Source organism: Apium graveolens, chromosome 4, assembly GCF_009905375.1.
Source record: "Apium graveolens cultivar Ventura chromosome 4, ASM990537v1, whole genome shotgun sequence".
Classification (NCBI taxonomy): domain Eukaryota; kingdom Viridiplantae; phylum Streptophyta; class Magnoliopsida; order Apiales; family Apiaceae; genus Apium; species Apium graveolens.
In genome coordinates, this window is record NC_133650.1 from 309376312 (window position 1) to 309396063 (window position 19752).

At 34.5% G+C, this 19752-nt stretch overlaps 1 protein-coding gene across 1 annotated transcript; it reads right to left on the reverse strand.

The window, feature by feature from the left end:
* Positions 1-61: 61 nt before the first annotated feature.
* On the reverse strand, positions 62-2754 carry LOC141720103 (F-box protein At5g07610-like). The gene is made up of 3 exons (XM_074522459.1): positions 2594-2754; positions 646-763; positions 62-544 (listed from the first exon to the last, which is right to left on the reverse strand). Exons 1-3 carry the CDS (start codon positions 2752-2754, stop codon positions 62-64), a joined length of 762 nt encoding a protein of 253 aa, XP_074378560.1.
* Positions 2755-19752: the final 16998 nt, after the last annotated feature.

Here is a 19752-nt window from a genome sequence, read left to right on the forward strand (position 1 = left end):
CCTAAATACCCCTGTGCCAGTGTGCCAAAGATCTAGCACCTCAACCAACATTATGTTGTAACTATGCATCCAATACAGATCGAATGTAGGGGAAAACTCTAAAACTTCCCGGGGACCAAGTATATTCCATATTCAAGATTTCACAAAAATCTGATATAAGTTTGGAGCTTCTATCAACAAGATTGTAGCGTATAACCTTACCGGGTATCTCCAAAACCAAGAAGGAATCCTCCTGGAATTTTTCTCTTCTGATAAGTGAGAGCACCGCATAATTCTTTTTATAAGAAGAAACAAACATCTTTGGGAAAGCCTTGGCTATTGGATCAAGTTCAATCCGATACTTGAGAAACCAATCAGAGTGATCACTCCTCATCTCATACACGGTGAATGAAGTGGCATATGGACAAACTTCGGTAACATGCAAATGGTCTTCAGATTCCCCAAAATACATACTCCTTTCGGAACTTTTATTCACACTAATAGGAGGCCTTGGAAATTCTTCGAACCTTTCTTCATCCACATTGAAGTACATGCAATCAGGTAACTTTTTGAAGCGTTTCATGAACAAACTTAACCAATGTATACATCTGTTCCAATAGACCCCTTCAGTGAAATTACTTCCTAAAGATGGAGTAAAAACTGTACAGAGGCCTTCCAAGTCCCAGTTTCGGAGGAATAAATATGCAAGTCACCAACACGTGATGATTTAGCAATAACTTTGTAGTGAGGTGACTTTGAAGGATCATAAGCAAGGCCGATATATCTATAGAAAAGAGGTAGTTTAGGAAGCATATCTGGATGATGTGTGGAATGGTTATAAACATATATTTTTGAAAATGTGTCATTGTTAAGGCGCTTAGAAGAGCACAATAAAAGGTGTTAGCTATTGAGTACAACACATAAAGGGGTGAACGTGTTTTCTTAAATTTTAGTCTTTTTGAAATTTGGAAAATGGAGTGTGAACAAAGCAGTTTAATTGTAGAGATATTAAAACAACAAGCACATCAAGCACAATATTTCAAAACTCACTTAATTGGTATTAATTAAGTTTGTCTTGCTACAAATTCCGTATTCTTAAGAATATAAGAACTCAGCTTCTTCCTTGAGAGAATACAAGAAAAAATGTAAAACTGTTTGATACTTCTAAACTAAAGACCAATCCATGCTTTATACACTAGCTGCACGGTTTACAAAACTTGCACTAAAATGTACTAAACTCTTTTTCTAAATCAACCTTTTTCTATTTCCATTTCCAGCTTAGCAAATTTGTACAGAATCTTGCAGGTTTGTGACCATCATTTGTCTAGTTAATCATGGCCCTTGATCTTGTATTCTCCCCTGCTACTTTGTAGACTTTTCAATCTAGTTGATAGATCATTTGTTGACTGCTAATCTTGAATCTTCATTTGTTTGCATTCTGTATTTGAGAGGCATGTCGAGATCTCCAGTTTATTCTATAGAGAAGTGGCATCTCAATAAGTTTAATGACTTATCGAGATCTCAGAGTTCTCTATAGGTATATTTGACTTGTTGAGGTCTCTTGATATTTGCATGCTAAATGACTTGTCGATATGTCTGAGATCTCTACATGTAGAATTGACTTGTCGATATCTCAGAGATCTCTATATACATTTTGACTTGTCGATATCTCTGAGATCTCGAATGATAATTTGACTTGTCTATTTCTCCAATCTTCACATTTTTATTTTGACTTGTCGATATCTCTGAGTTCTCTACATGCAAAAATGACTTGTCGATATCTCCAATCTTCATATCTTCATTTTACTTGTCGATATCTCTGAGACTTCGCTAAAAGCCATTTTGGACTTCTCGATAAGTCATTTTGGAGTTCTCGAATGACTTCTCTATATTGCTTGATCTGTGACTTGTTGATATCTTGACTTAGAACATTTTTCATAAAACAGATTTATTTAACTCCAAGCTTCTGTATCATTTCTCTGAGGCATGATCTATCTTGATCTTCTTCCAGAGTTTATTCCTTAGGTTTGAACTGTTTACAGAAAAATACTCCAGTCTAATCTTCTAACCATTTTAAAGACTCAAAAAATAAAATACAAAATATAAAGTTGATTATCAAACAACTAAACCTTAGGCCTGTCAATTTGACTTAGTTTTGCTATTGTATAGGCATGTCTTGCACAACAATCTCCCCCAATTTGTGAGAAGATTGCTTATCACAAATTCATGCTTGATAACTAGACTGACCCCAAGCTAAAATCAAATAAATAAAAAAATTGACAGATTTGACAAATTTCAATATTTATACATTGAGCAATTATATTAGTTCAATAGTATAAAAACTAGGTGAAATCTTCATAGACTGGTTTTTTCCTAATGAGGTCTTTGAGATTTATAAGTACATTTAGTTCTTCAATAATTTATGTCCCTCTCAAGGCTTCTACCAGTTTGAGCCAATCACCCAGTTTGTAACCATTGAGGTAATTAACTCTGAATCTTGAGTAACTGCCAATCTTTATGTTTAGAAAGTGTCCATATTTTGAAATTCTACTCATACCTTTTGCTTTGAGCTCAATTTGATCTTTGTTCAAACATAACAATTTCTTATGCATACTTCCTATCCTTTTTTTCCTTTTCAACCCTTGCTTTTGCATTTCTTTCATCCCTTTCTCTCAGCCATACACACATCACCGCCTTCCATGCATTTGTACTTGTGTCCTTGTCCTTCATTAAGCTAATCATCCTCTTAAATTCTGTGGTTGAAAGTGTATCCATTAATTCTATGCTAAGCAGAGTGAATGAGCCATCCTGATAATAGATTCTGACTTCTCTCAATATTACAACCTAAACTTTGACCATTTCTTCAGATAATTGTTGAAAGTAGTCATCATCTGTGATGCACCGGTTTAAGGGTAGAAAATCAGTCTGATTAAAGCAATTCCAGATAACCCCCTTACCAACTTGCAACTTCTTTGGTTTTTTCCCAACCGTCTTGAAATGAGTCTTGATTGATGGCTTAAATGAAGGTAGGTTTGAGATTTTCTTTAAGGTGGTTTGGCCAGAAGTGATTGGTATTTTGAGTAAGGTGTTTGCAGTTTGTTTGTACAAAAGTTTAGGCTTAGAGGTTAAAGGTGGTTGAGTGTTTGAGCATGCAGGCTTAAAGGTTTGAGTAGGTTGAATCTTGACTTGTAGTTCTTGGACATTTCTCTTCTTAGAATCGCCTTCTCTATCTCTTTAATTTCTCTTACCATCATTCTTCTTGTCATCCCGGCTCTTTCTTTTCTCATTTACCTTGATGCCAGTTGCCCTAGAAGACTAACTTGGATTTGAGCCATAAGGTTTTTGATCATTTTTCTTCTGCTCATCACCATCCAAGTCATTCTTAGTAATGATTTACATTTTGGGCAACATGGTTTTAGCATCTCTCAAGTATCTGCCCGGTATCTTGATCACTTCCTTATCTTCACCAGTCTTGTTCTGTTTTGTCTTCAAATCAGTTTTCAGAATCATTATTAGCTTCTTGTTTGCCATGATACATTGCTTTGAGAATTGTAAGTGTTTGTAATATTTGGTGGATGGACTTATGTATGCCGCTCCTTTGCTTGGTTAGAGATATGCTTCTGTAAAAGCAGCTTCTTGAGCCTTTTTCAATTCATTAAGCAAAAGAGTGTCTTCTTGAATTACCCTGTTAACTTTGTTGATTATGATGTCCAATTCAGATACCCTTCTAGTTATGAGATAATTGAAGGACACCTGCATACACCTATCCACACCTGAGTCATTTATATTGACAACAATTCTTCTCTCTTGAAAACCATCCTTAGTCACCACCATGATCACCCTTATGAAATTGATAGTCTTGTCCAAAGCTTTCTTGTAGGTGAAGAAATTGTTGGATAGAGAAGCACAGTTCATCAAATTCTTTGCTCAGACTAGGTCCCTCAACTGCTTTTAGTAGCCTCTCCATCCCAACATCAACTTGCTTTTCAGTTTCCCTAGCTTTGGCTTTGGCTTGTTCAATTTCTTTGGCTTTGACTCTTTGTGTTTGGACAGATGATTTTAGCAACCTAGCCTCTATCTCCCCCTTAGTCTTGGTAGAAGGCAAGATGAGAGGTGTAGGAACTTCAGGCCTCACAGTTTCAGGAAGTGCATGCAAATAAAAATTTAGAGCACCCATGATAGCTCCCAATGATATTGAGTTTTGCATTTGAAGATGTTTATGGGAGTCTACCAAAGTCTTGATGTCAGCCTGTTGACTTTGTACCAGAGCTGTGAGTTGAAGAACTTGTGCTGTAAGTGAATCATTTGAGGCTTGCAGAGTTGAGACTTGTTATTGAAGAGACTGGATGGGGAGATTTGTTGATGTGGAGATTGATTGATGTGAGCTTGTTGAGACAGGAACACCAAATGTGGTTTGAATAGACTCCTTGATTCCCTCCATTAAAAAAGATGAAGGTTCATACCTAGCTTGATGCAGTTGATCCAGTTTGACCCTTGTGTCATTGTTACCTGTGATGTGATTCTGGACAACTTCATGCAGAACCACAAAAGATTGCTTTAGATTTTTGATGCTCTGCTCCATACTGGTGACATCAAACCTTGCCATTTGCTCATCAAATTTCTTGAATTTATTATTGATTTCCACATGAGTTGGCACAAGGTCATCCAATTTGTCTTTCACCAATCTTCTTATTCTGTCTTGATGACTATTCAGAGTCTGTTGGAGTGCTTTACCAATAAGGTGAAAAGCTTTGAGTTGTGCTTCGTAGACCTCTGTAATAGCATCATAAACTTCCTGTGGACTGAGAGTTTTGGCATTGCTTCCTAGGATAGTTATGTACTCTTCTCTAAACCTAGCCAAAACCTCATCCATCTCCAAACTGAAATATTTGTCTAGCTAAACATCCACGTTGCCATCTTGCTCAACTTTATTGACAAACTTTTGTTATTGTTCTTCAACATCTATTTTATAAGAAAACAAGATAGCCTGATAATCCTTATTGGACATATCAATTGTGAGTAATTGTTAGGTAATGTTGGCAAGGCCAGAGAGTTGGTCCACAAGGAGGTCATTCATGGTTATTGGCTGAGTTTGAGCATCCTGCAGCCACTGTGAGATGACGTGTGAGGGTTGTTGTGAAGGGTTAGAGGTAGATGGTATATCTTTTTGGGTTGAGGTAGAGGGTTGATAAGTGGTTGGTAACCCTGTGATTGGAATCACAGTTGAACTCACAGTAGAAACTGTGGTTGTGACAATGTGTTGGTCACCAATAGTGGGAACCTTCATTTGAATTGGAGGGGATTTGATCAGGTTACTGTCATGTACCATGGCCTCAAACCCTTGTTCTTCTTGTAAAGAACTGTCACCTGAATGTGTTGTAGTTATCTCCCCAATAGTTCAATTATTGACAATTGGACTCATAATTTCAATTGACAAAGCAATCTCATCCAGGGTTTTGAGGGGAGTTGTCCCTACATGAGGAACCTCCAATTAAATTGGAGAGGATTTAGATAGCTCCTCCTCAGGAGTAATACCCTCAAACCTTTCAACTTGTGAATATTTATTTGTACATGAAGGTGCATTTGTGACAACCACATGGTCTTCAGTTAAAACTGATGAAACCCCTGTGTTTTTGTTGGTGTCATCAAGGTATATCCTATAGTGTAGCCTCTCCCCAACTAAATGTGGTTCCTGGGTGGTGAACACAGTTTCATGAATCATGTCACTTGATGTTGACAATACTTGTGAAGTGGATACAAGTGTTTCATTATATGTAGAAGAAATTTGAGATATTAGATTAGTGATTTGAGAATTGAGTGTTGGCAGCTCCCCCGAATAGACTAGGGAGCTTCAAAAGATGTGCTCTCAGAGTGTGTGTCATCCTTGTTTCTTCTTTCATACACTTGAATGTGTTCAAGTTGTGGTGCAGACTCTTTACAAGATGCACCAGGGAGAGTGCTTTGTTCAATAGAGACACCCAGTTGAGAGGATATCTCTTAAGTTTATTTTAAACCTTCTTTTGCAACTACATCCTTTTGAGAGGATGCAGAGGTAGCCAATTAAGTGGTAAACTCAGATTTCTTCACCTCCTTTGGATTCTTGACCAAGTTAGAATCTATTTGAACTTGGTCCTCACCACTCTCATTTATAATAGTCAAGGGTGCCTGCTTTCTCTTCTTTTTAACCCTTTTGAGAGGATGAAGTGGTTGGTTTCCTAGCTTCTAATAGTAAAAAAGGAAGGGTCTCAGTTTGGGAAGACCCCCGTTGGTGTTCCTATGTTTGTTCTTCCACAGGGACATGAGCCATAACTATACTAACTTGAACATTAGACCTCATGTCAGGCATAGGGTAATGGTAAGTCCTGAATTTCTCCAACATAAATGGAGTGATTCTAAGACTTACAATTGCCTATTTATAATTGCCTATTTGTATTCTATCTATACCATAAGTAAATGAATGTCTTGAACTTTATGATTTAAAGTAGACATTATAAACCTAGGAAATAAAATTTCCTTACCTCTTGTAGCCAAAGACATTGTGAGTCTTGTGTTAAATTCCTGCAGAATTAGAAGCCCCACATTTATGTGTCTATTGTGAGCCATTAAGAACACCAGCTTCTGGACCACACTTGAGATTTTGTCATAGTCTGTCTTTCTGCAGGTGAAGGCCCTCACAATTGAGTTAAACAGGAATGACCATTCCCCCTCAGATACTTCTTATTGAAGCTAGTCAAATTAATTTTCTCACTGTAGTTGATAAAGTCCATAAACCCATCTAGCTCTTCTTGAGTTGGAACCTCCACCGTGTTGTCAGTAGGAAGCCCAAAGCCAGGTTGACATCATTCTCAGTAAATTCCACCTGTTGGCCTTGAATAGAGCAGTTAATTACCATGAATACAGCTTGGTTCTCATGCACCACTGTCCTAATCACAACCAAGTTCCAAAAGTCATTGAGAATATCCAGATACAGAATTGGATTTACAGTTAAAGCACCTGCAAAGAATGTCTCAGAAAGAAACTTAACAAAGCTCTTGAAACTATCAGGAGCTTGGTTAGCATCTATGAATGCAAGGTTGAAAACTACTCCCCCCCTCTCTCCCTCTCTCTCTCTCTCTCTCTCTCTCTCTCTCTCTCTCTCTCTCTCTCCGTATATGTTTATGTGTAGTGTGTATAACTTGTTTAAATGTAGTTTAAAAAAAAACTTTTTTAAATGTTGAAGTGCGTTAACGCTTCTCGGTTTGTTTGAAACTACTTCGATTTAGCTAAATTAAGATTTATTATATATATACTATTATGTTAGCTGATGATGTGTTTGGGCTCTTCAGCTTAGCCTACAGATTATCAGGACTGAAATTATTCTTGTTGGTTATAGGACAATGTATTCGTAAATGTTGTAACATCAGTTCAATACCGTGCGCGGGAAAAGAAGACCAATTGTGCATTTTACCGGCTCTCAAATACAAGGTCTCAGATTGAGACTTATGTCTTGGATGGTATTTATCTAATCCTAATGTGGAGACACACCGAGTTACTTTTTTATTGTTTGAGTACTAATTTTACTAATATATGTAAATGTTTAAATTAATTTAGGTATATGTATGTTTTGCACACTTTGAATTTGTTTACAATTTAGTTGTTAGATGTAAGGTTTCTACACTCAATTTAGATGTTGCTTTTGAATAGACAAATGAGATTGCCAATGTTGTTTAGACGAACTTAATAAGGTAAAATTTTGACTAGAAGTAATTATGTGTTAGTGTAAACTTTAGTCAGTGTTGTGCCTCTAACATTTTTGATTTGTGGTGCTTGCAGGCAATGTCTGAATTCGGATATCAGATCATCCAGATACTTATAGTTGATATCAAACTGGATGAACATGCCATGAGAGTAATGAATACCAATGCGGGTAAGGTGTGATATCCCGAATTTTCAGCAATTAAAATTATTATTCCTCGAATATGTTTATATAATTTTCTGATTTAGAAAGAATAAAATTATGGATATTTTATTCCTGTTTGACGTGTCCGTTTCATTAAATGGTAATGTGCTAATTGGTAGTTTGTCCCAATCCCTGTTATTATTGTGAAAATATTTAATTACTTTTATAATTTAAAATTTTTATCTGAGAGACGATTATTTAATCGAGATCGTTAAAATTGAGTGTGTTTTCCAGTCTTGGGGATCGAGTGAATATTTTACTCACCTCAATATTTTATCTGTGTCAGAAATATTATTTGATATTTTAACAGTGTTCACCCGGGCATAGGGTGAGGTTTAAAAATATTTAAATAAATAAATAAATAATATTTTACAGCTATTGTGTTACATGTTAAATGAATAATAATATGTTTAATATTATTTAAAATATGTTTGACCATGATTTAACATGCGGTGGAATTGTGTATCGTCCTATCGATTTTAATGGTGATGGTGCCTGATTCGGAGCTACATGGATGCTATGAGATGATTTTTTTTTGTTATTGTTGTTGCCGGTTGGATTGTAGATCGAAAACGATTAAAAAACCGTGGGGTCAACAGTCGTTTTTGACCAAAACGGGGCTCGCCGGATTTGGTTGTAGGTTGCCGGATTCCGACGAGTTCTTTAAAGTTTTCCGGTCATCTTCCTCCTCCAATATCTTGTTTGATCCATCAAAGAAGATGACCCCTTGTCAAAACATGTTTCTGGGAATTATTTTCAGAAAATAATTCAAATTTCATTTAAATTCCAAAAATATATTTTAATTCAAAAATAAACTGGTTAATTATTTTTAAATAATTAATTAAATTAATTAAAATTCCAGAAAAGTATTCTCTTTTATTATTTTTGAAAATCCAAATTTGATTTAATTTTTTATAATTTGTTTTGATTAATTATTTATTCATTTAATTGATCGATTAATTCATTTAATCGATTAATTTTATTTATATGTAGTTAAATGAAGTGTAATTATTTATAATTGAGAAAAATAATATCTTATAGTTATTTTGAGCTTTTAAAAATATATAAAGTTATCGAATATTCAATTAATATTATTATTAATTAAATTATTCTTATTTTATTCGTAAAAAATAGATCGTTCATCCGTTTAATACGAAACGAACGCGTCTAGGCTCATAAAAACATTCCGCTTCTATTAAAAATACTTTCTAGATACAAATCCTTTTGTTTCAAAAGGTCACTTGTTTTGCAAGTTAGTTCTGAGTCACGTATTTATAAAAAATCGTATTTTGACTCGATTTCAGTTTTATACGTACCGAGTCGAATGTTTTGACGACCTGAGTTATGTGATATATGAATTATATGAATTACGTGCGTATGTAGGTCAAGAGTCTTGTGCTGACTGTTTTCTTTATATGCGGGTTATCGTAGGGGTAGACGAGTAGAGTTTTGACACGCAGTTCGTCGAGTAATTATCGTATAGACGATTAAAGTGTTATTCTTTAATTATAGATACGAGATGTTCAAGATGATCAAGACCAGGTTGTGGAATCCAGAGTAAAATTGAACAGTATGCATATCAGACTTCTAGAAATCGCAGAAGCAGCATATCAGTGAATTGTCGAAATAAAAAGATGGTGATGTCATGCGAATTCAGAATGAGATTATTGTGTTAGTGCGAGTGTGCTTAACTACTAAAAACCAACGACAAGTTTCTCTGTACTATTCTAATTTCAAAATAGTTAAAGGTTTTACATATCAAAATGATTGAATGCTTATTATGCAAGTTTTCATATGCTATCCTATTTCCAGAATCATATATGTTTATATATATGGATTAAACTATTTTATAAAGATTTTGGGAGACATTGCATGCATATAATCATTGGATTATTGAAATCGTGCTATTATGGAAATTGTTATGCTAGAATATAATTCATTTCCAGATAGATAGTGAATAACTATTCTATCCAGATATACTCAATACAGTGAATTTTGATTACATATTTAGCGAATAACTAATCATTCTAGTTATCTCGCCATCAGTTGATGCGATTACTCCGGACCATGTGACATGGGGAGTTATTTGAATAAGGATATCGACTGATTCGATTCCTTTATAGAAAATATTTTAACTGGATGGATGCATATTGGTGGTGGCTGATATGTCGTATTTGAGTGCATATTGGTGGTGGCCGATATGTCGTATTTGAATGCATATTGGTGGTGGCCGATATGTTGCCTTTAAATGCATATTGGTGGTGGCCGATATGTTGCCTTTAAATGCATATTGGTGTTGGCCGATATGTGGCATTTATCAGAGTACTCTTGATTTTGGACATATTTCTACGAATCATAATCCAGTGCTATCACACGAACTGATCAGCATGTGATAGTACGTCCTTCGGATAAAGATTCCAATCTAAAAACTTATCGTTTAATCTTTAAGCTTATGATAGCTTTTGTTTTAGTACGTATCTTGTTATTCATTATCATAAATATATGATTTATCATAATTGTCATTGCATGATTTACATCAAAAGTTGATGTTGATATTTAATTTGCTGTTAAATATCAAAAGTGGTATTAATATATATGATTGATGTTGACTTCAGTATGGGATGTTGTGAGCATCAAATTTAGTATTAATATCTAATTTGATATGATATCAAAATGAGTATTAATATCAAGAGTGCAGTTTTGAATAAATTTATGATTCAGTCCATAATCACTATTTCATATTGTTGTTTACGATGTTTCTGTAAACACTATTTTATGAGTTTTATTCTCGTCGAGATTTGAAGTATTGCTGAAGCATTTTCGCTCAAAAATATCAAAAGGGTTTTGAATACATTTAAGGAACCAATTCTGGGATTCCTTAACTAAATTTTATAGTTCAACAATTATGATATATGTATTATGCTCTATTGTAGATGTTGGTTTTTATATCAAAAGACCATATATTATGTTATACTGAACTTGCTGAGCATTTCTTTCGCTTATACTTGCCTATTTTTAAATTTAACATTCCAATGAGGAATAGCTTGCGCTGTTTAACTGCATAATTCGAGAAAAACAAAGGAAGAAGCTTTTGGAAGGTGGTTGGTCCAGGGTTTGCAGACTAGTGTAAGTCTTATTGTGTAAAGTTGTTTGTTTGTTTATTAGTTATATTATCGTACATTTGGACTTGGTATACTTCCTTTCGAAGTTATACTAGCGGATTTAGTTTGGAGTTTGTAATTTTTTGAAAAAGATGTTTTAAAAGAAAGTGAAAATTTTATTTGTGGAATTTGGATATCTTATTTCTAGAACTGTAACCTAAAAAGATCTTGGTGTAGTTTTGGGGTCACAGATATATTTCAGTTATTGGCATTTATTTACTATTAAACATGTTATATTGGATTAAGGTTTCATCATGATGACCAAATCATCTGACCCTGGATTTGGGGGCGTCACATAAGGTAATGACAAATACATGACATGTTATGATGTAATCCTGCTAAGACACATATATAACCTTATTTAAAATGATATATTACTTTACTTCTTTATACGTTACACCTTTGTGCGAGAGGTATATGTATGTACTGTGCAAAAACATTAGTTTAATTTTTCTGGTAAACTACTCCAATTATTAACCTAGCAGAAGAACTTCACTGAACCATACATTTATACAAGTTAAAACACCGTACACTATGGGATTAATGCCCTTAAAACATGAATTAGCCAAGATCGATATGGACTGCTATGAAACATCGCTAGGATGCCCAAAAATGAAAATGATGGTGATTTTGTTACGCTGTGTTCAGAGGAAGCAACCGAGAAAGTTCTTTTCAATTGTATAGTCCCAAAATATGGATAAGCCAATTGAAAACTCAGGTTTGAGAGACAAATCCTCTATTATTAAACGTCAAAATGATTGTTTACACTCTACCACATGTGTGTATGTCTTTTGGGGGGCTCTTAGCCGAAGATGAAGTTTGTTCATTTTTTGATATGACATACTCAGGCACATCAGAATTACCACGTTGAATTTGGTGCACCCTTATTGAATACATATGTCAACCTTATATGTCTCATTTCATATGTTTCCAAAAAAAAATGAGCTCCTTTCCGCATATATTTTAACATTTCTTTGAAGTTTGTCTACCTTATTTTGGGTCTAAAATATATTTCGAGTAAGAAACTGGATTTATTTTATATTAGATTCTGTGTTCATACTTGTTGCAGCTGCAAAGCTGAGGATGGAAGCTACTGAAAAGGCTTAGGTTGAAATATTTCGTCGGATTAAGAGAGCTCAAGGTGAGGCCGAGTTAGAGCTGAAAATTTGGTATATGACACGATAAAACAACATGAGAACGACATGATGTAAATGAATATGTGTTCAGCTTTTTGGTACACGAAAACGAAAGTACATGACATGAAAGAACACAAAATCTAAACAGGTACAAATATGTGTTTACCCTTGGATACACGACACGACACAAAAATACACGAAATAATAAATTTAATAATAATTTTTTTAATATTTATATATTCATTTTTATAAATATACATATTACTATAATATTATATGTATCTATACATAAAATTCATACTCCCTCTGTCCCTAAAAACGTTTCTTATTTGTGTTGGACACGTTTGCCAATGCACAATTTTGATTCTTAATATCTTTAATTTCGTATAAATTAACAAGATCACTCATGATTATATTTGATCTAATAAATTAGACGTAAATTAATAGTCAATCGCTTACGATGAATAGGGCCAAAAGTCAAAATAGGAAACTTATTATGGGATAGAGTACATGTTTATAAAAATATATACAAAAGTATACGTTATATGTATATATATATATATATTTAGTGTATTTATATGTAAAATTATATCCAATTATATAATATTTTATATATTAATTAATAAATTTATTTATTTTATACACGAAATGTACACGAAATGAACACGAAACAATGAGTTGTGGATATGTGTTTACCCTTAAGTACACAAATGCTAAACGGGTCGGATATGTGTTTGCCCTTCACTACACGAAACACGAAAATACACGACACAAAAGTATATGAACGACACGAATTTCCAGCTCTAGGCCGAGTCAAAGAACTTCTTGGGAGTAGGTGTAACACTCCAGTGCACAGAACTTGTTGAAGGTTTTAGAGATAGTCTGTTTGGATTCTCGAATTTTATATGTTACCATATTTCTGTGCTACATGTTTGTTATTACAATGGTAACACGCTTTCCTATTCGGTCCTCTTTTGTCCCTCATGCTCTTCTGACTTCTATATTCCGCAACAGCCTCCCCCTCTCCTCTTCCTCCTTTCTTAATATGCTACAAGTTTAATCATCAACCACCAGGTTAGAAACTTTTTCACAAAGCCCATTTTACTTATACACACATATAGAGAGAGTACAATTAGCAGCATGAAAGGGAAGACCAAAATTAAATGAATGTATATATGATATTATTATCATCATCTTCGTCCTATTACAAATATACACATATCTTACACATTCCATTTCACTTTATATCATTTACTGAAAAGGCATTCAATATCTTCTTTCAGTATCATTTACCATTTATAATTTTTCAGCTTAAAGTCACTTTTAGTTCAAAAATTTAAGTATTCTTCGGGCAGTCACAACCATATTTCTCCATTACATTTGGTGTCCTTTTTATCTCTACCTTCATTCTTATTAAATCATTAGTCAATATAGGAATTAAAGTTAAATGGGTTGGAATTTCACAAAAAAAAGAAGGTTAAATGGGTTGGAGGTGTAAGCAAAAACATTAATCAAAGTATGAATGTATTGGAAGAAAAAATTTGCTTTATAATTATACAAAAACATCAAATTTAGAATGAGCAAAATAATTTAAATGAAAAACCTAAATTCCCCTGTGCCGGTGTGCCTTCCTAGACATACTGATTATACAACTTTGGCAAAGATCTAGCATATCGACCAACAACATGTTGTAACTATGCACACAATACAGATCCAATGTACGAAAAACTGTAAAAACTTCCAGTGACCTATTATATTCCATATTCAAGATTACACGGAAATTCAATATAAGTTTGAGGCTTCCATCAACGAGATTGTAGTATATAACCTTACCAGGCATCTCCAGTTGTAAGAAAAAACATACATCTATAAAAAAGCCTTGGCGATTTGATCAAGTTCAGTCCGATACTTGAGAAACCATTTAGAGTAATCACTCTTCATCTCATACACGGTGAGTGAAGTGTCATATGGACAAATTTCGATAGCATGAAAATGGTCTTTAGATTCCCCAAAATACAAACTACTTTCTGAATTTTTATTTACACTAATACCAGGGCTTGGAAATTCTCTGAACCTTTCTTCATCCAGATTGAAGTACAAATAATCATGTAAATTTGAGAAGCGTTCCATGAACAAATTTAACCAATGTATACATCTGTTCCAATAGACACCTTCAGTGAAATATCTTTCTAAATACGTAGTAAAAGACTGTACAGGGGCCTTCCAAGTCCCAGTTTTGAAGGAATAAATATGCTAGTCACCAACACATGATGATTTAGCAATAACTTCGTAGTGAGGTGACTTTGAAGGATCATAAGCAAAGCCGATATAGATAGAACAAAGAGGTAGTTTAGGAATGGTATTTTGATGATTTATGGAGGGGTTTATAAACATAAATTTTAGACAAAGCGTTATTGTTAAGGCGCTTAGAAGAGCACAATAAAAGGCCATTGTAGGAATACATGATACGATTTTTTTAAGAATAAGGGTCATGAGCAAAATCGAGATTTTTGAATGGGGAAATGGCGTTTGGATTGTCTAGGGGAACAAAGTAGCATTGATTAGGAAATGACAGACCTAGCATATTATGAAAGAAGTGTTGAATGAAAAGAGCAGAGACACGAAGATGGAGTAAATTACAGAGGAGGGTGGTGAAATGAAGAATGGTGATCAGAGAGTGCTATTGTTATGAAACACACTTAAAGTACATGTGTTTTCTGTAAGGGACACACAACATGATTAATGTTAGTAGGTTATCCTCGTTTAATTTACAATAATTTCTTGGGACTTAGAGGTGCATCTTCTAAGCTTCATGTTCTTTTCTTGAGAGCTACAAGTGGAAGGGCATCTTCGAAATTTCATATCAATTTCTTGGGGCTACAAGTGAAAATCTATAATCTACCCAATAACTCTTGGTGTAGCTGTATGCTCTCTCCCTTTACGTTCAAGGTTGAAATTTCAAAGACAAGGTGTGTGGTTGTGATTGTTTAAGTAGAAAGGGTTTAAAACTTTAAAGACAAAGTGGATGAGTTCCTAAATTGTATTTTCTATGTAAGATTTATGAAGCAGGGCTCCCAGGGGCCTTGTTCACTTTCTTTTCTTAATTTCATACCTATTTTTTTGAAACTTATGCTTTTTATACATGCATGAAGATATGATAGTATTCTATGGAAAATCTTATTGAGGTACATTATAAAATTTGAATTATATTTTTATGGTTTGCAGAGTGAAGGTACAAGCATATGGCTTGCTCTTCCTGGTAGAGATATTTCTGGCTTGCAGGCTAGTTCCTTCTAATTTATTCCTCAAGATCAGATAGCTTCTCCTGCAACTCAGGTCACCCATGGAAACTATGGCAATTTTTACTCTGCACAACCAGTAACGGGAGCTGCCGTTCACCCACTACTATGCTACAACAATCCCAGGTAATGGCCGTACCTGTTGATGTAAATGGACCTGCCCCAAGTGTTTATCAGGCATCCCAGTCTGCACCAATCAATTGGTCGAGAAACTATTGAAGTATGAGTTGTTATTTTGTAAACCGACAATAATACAATTAAATGAAAGCCCATTCTTGAAGTTAAGATGATATCGTGAAAGATTGGTTGAAGATAATTAAAGATAATACAACGTTAACTAAAACTTAGTGTAAATTTGTAAAGGCTGGTACTGGTTAATGGTCCACGGGCTTAGAATATCGAGGTAACATCTCTTTTTCATTTTTCGTTAAAAGCCGTTTAAGGACTTTGGAATATTATATAGCAACTAGGTCTTATTCTGTTCCCCTTTTGAGCATTCATCTTGTTATTTCTAGAGAACTAACAATGAGATTTACAGAAGGGGGGTTGAATGTAAATCTCAAAACTTTTTCAAGTTTTGAGCAGTTTATAAAGACTGTGTGTTCAAGATGAACAAGTGTGTGAATTGCTTTAAGCTGATACAGACAGATATATATTCAAACACAAATGTAAAGAACACAATAAACCTTTAAAAACTTTTCTGGTGGATTTGTTGTTCCACCAGAGATGGTATTTCAGAAATTCTGTGATCTAAGAATTTGATCACAGCTGCATCCTAGTACAAACTAGATAATTTTTCTCTCAAGATTTTTCTAAACAGCTCTGGAAAAATTCTTATCTAATTACTAGCTTCTACTTGGTTTATATGTTACCAAGTTTACAAGTGAAGACAAGGATATATAAAATAATAAAGTAAGATCTCCACTTGTTTCTTCTCCAGTTCACTCCAGTACTTTGTTGACTTAATGTCTCTTTATACTAGAGTAGAACGGCTGCTTTTTCTGATGTTCCTGAAATTAGGCTGCCACATTTCAGTTATCTCTGTTCACCCACGTGCCTCTGTTTGTAGGTACAACTACCACTTATCAACGGTTAATCAACAGAACATCCGTTGAAGCTTTCATCCGTTGATGCACTCATCCGTTGAAGGATGTTATCCGTTGAAGCTTTAGAGACATCCGTTGAAGCTTAGCTTCTCATCCGTTGAAGGTCTTTAAGTCATCCGTTGATACCACTTCATTTATACAAAATTACAAGGCATGAAATATTTACAATTGGCCTTCCTATCTGCATATCTTCTAGTAGTCAACATGACTCATAGTTTCTCTCAACTTCTAAGAATTACATCTTAAATACAGAGACTGAAATATGCTACAACACTAGACTTATTTCTAAGTAAAGCTACACCATCAACGGATAGCCAAAGTGGTCTTATCCGTTGAGGCTACAGACACTGAATTTCTACTTAAGTGTTTTGTTAAACATATCATCAAACTAATGCACATATATTCCTAACACATCTATAAATTGATTATCTGATATCAATATATTCTAAATAGCAAGGGGAAGACCAGAGATGGGTTGTAACGGTCCATTGTAAACGGATCATGGTGGAAGTAAAATATGCAGGTGTTGTGCCCAAAATCTTGCATGAGCTAGATTTAAGGCCCATAAAGGGGTTGAGCTTGATTGGCATGGATTATGATATGTTTTGGTATGGGTTTGGCCCAAAGGTTCATGGTTTTAGAGGTATCTGCACTAAGGTGCAGAACCTTGGGTAAGGCTAAACCAGGAGGTTAAGCTGGCTGTTGGCAGGTCTATGTGATCATGGAAGGTGCTGGAATGCATCAAGATTGAGGCCTTAATGGACTGGTGAGGCGTTGAAGGTATTAGGATGGTTAGGTGATGCATGAGCATCAGTGTACCTCAACTGGCAGAATCACTGTCCTACTAGGACTATACCTCCTAAAACAAAGGAGAACAACTCCTATCTATATGGAATGGACTCCAAACTGGTTTCTATCACTAAAAATGTGATAAACACTTACAATTAAAGGATAATTACACAGTTTAATGGATATTTACACGAAATCATGGATTAACATGGACTTATAATGTCTATCCGAGCTAGGACACTAGAAGCTCACTTGGAAACAGTTGGATTAACTGTGGGAACTGGTTTGTCTTATCAAGCAAGGAGTCCTGGATCTAAGAACTATGTAAATGGATTGATTCCTTTATAATAGGATACGCAGGCAGTTCGAGGGATGATATGTGCTAATACGGGTTAACAATAATCCACAAACTCTTAGATTCAACCACCGATCATCATGAAAAAACTACCCATCAAACACACCATCTTACAACATCAAACAAATCTCTGACAATCGTGTTGTTATCAAAATCCTCCAACAACATTTGGCACTATAAGGAGGGGATTCAGATTATTCGTTTGTGGAGGACAAACGATTGATAAAGGTGTTTATTCTTTGTCCTATTAGGGTTTCTTGATGAAGGCATTCATGGAGGCCATTTTCAAGAAGGACACGCATGAATAGGGTGGTTACTAGGGTTACACGTTGCCGAAAGGCATCAGGATCTTATGATAACAGGATTCAGTAGCCTAGACAAGAAAAGCAAACTTACAACCCCCGTACCCAAGGTGTATACAGAGAAGAACGCTGATGAGAGTACAGATGAGGCTAAACGTTACTGGTGGAGATTTCTTAGGGTTCCTGGACAAAGTTATGTAGTAGGCCTTTTTCTTTAATTTTTCTTTTTGCAAGTGCTTCTAGTCCCGCACACAAATAACCTTGTAAAAGTAAAATATTTAATACAAACAATTATCAAAGATGTAATTCTTTTTTTTATTCTTACTCATGCGACAAAAATAGAAGAATATAATTAACCAGCGACAAAAACAAAAGAATATAACCATGTTAAATATAATTTTTTAATATAAGCCTAACACAAATATTTATACTCCTAAATGCCATATTTAAAATGCAAAGAAAATATGTATTAAATATATAAGATGTACAAATAACACTTTTATCAATGTTTATAATAATTTTTATGCATTTAAGAATGTATTACTCCTAGAATGTTTTAAGTATAAAAATACCTGCAATCTAACCATGATTTTACTCTAAATATAAACCATTGAACTAGTTTCAAATATAAATTATTTAACTAGATAATTTACCAATAATTTTTTATATGCATGACATAACATATACAACTTACATAAATAAAATAATAATAATAAAAATAATGATATTAAAATAAATAAACAAAAAAGACTTAGCTTCTTGTTTGCCTAGGCCTGGTTTGAATTGACCATTGTAAACCAATGTGCTTGCCACCATTAGCGATATTACCTCCTCCTGTTGTGGGTTAAACCTTCCTGTTACAGACCCAGTACACACTTTGTTATTCTTCCTTTTACTCTGCGCCATCTTTAACAACACAAGGAGCCGTCGTCACCTGCAGCAGTTTATTGTATCTCAGCCATGTTTTGTGTGTATACCATCGTGACAGCTTTATTTCTGCACCGGAAGCTTGTTTAATGTCTATGTGGTTGTGCACCACAACAACCTTCTCTGGTGACTTGCATCCATCATGAACGCCTTGAATTGCTCAACACCAGACCTGATGCAATAACGAAAACAAAAACCGTCATATTTGTCCCTGTTGTCTCGTCATGATGCCTACCAGTCTTTTATGTCAAGCTGTTGCCCAAGACAAGTAACCCTAATAATGTTCACGTTCACGTGCGTAGCATTGTGGAAAACAACCGCCCAAAACATCGATCTTTGTCCAGGGTGGGCCTGAAAATTGAGGGGTCCTAGACGAACTCAAATTATGGTGCGTTATAAATTAATAAATCAAGTATAAAATATATATCGGGAGCTACAAATATACTAATAAGAGAAAAAAACAAAATATTATGCAAACTAATCTTATTATATTACTTAAATATAACACGTCTTGCATGCATTTTATAATGTAAAAATATCAATCAAATTTAGATAATCAAGTTTTTCAACCATATCATTTTCTATTGATAACATAGTTAAGCCACTTGGCCTTTATTGAAACATAGTTGAACGGATGTAGGATTTTATCAACTTCAACTTTGGAAAACTACGTTCGGCATAATAACCGATATCGTTAGAAAAATCCTATAACCAATCCAGGTATTTGGGTATCTACCTTCCATCTCTTTGATGTATTTC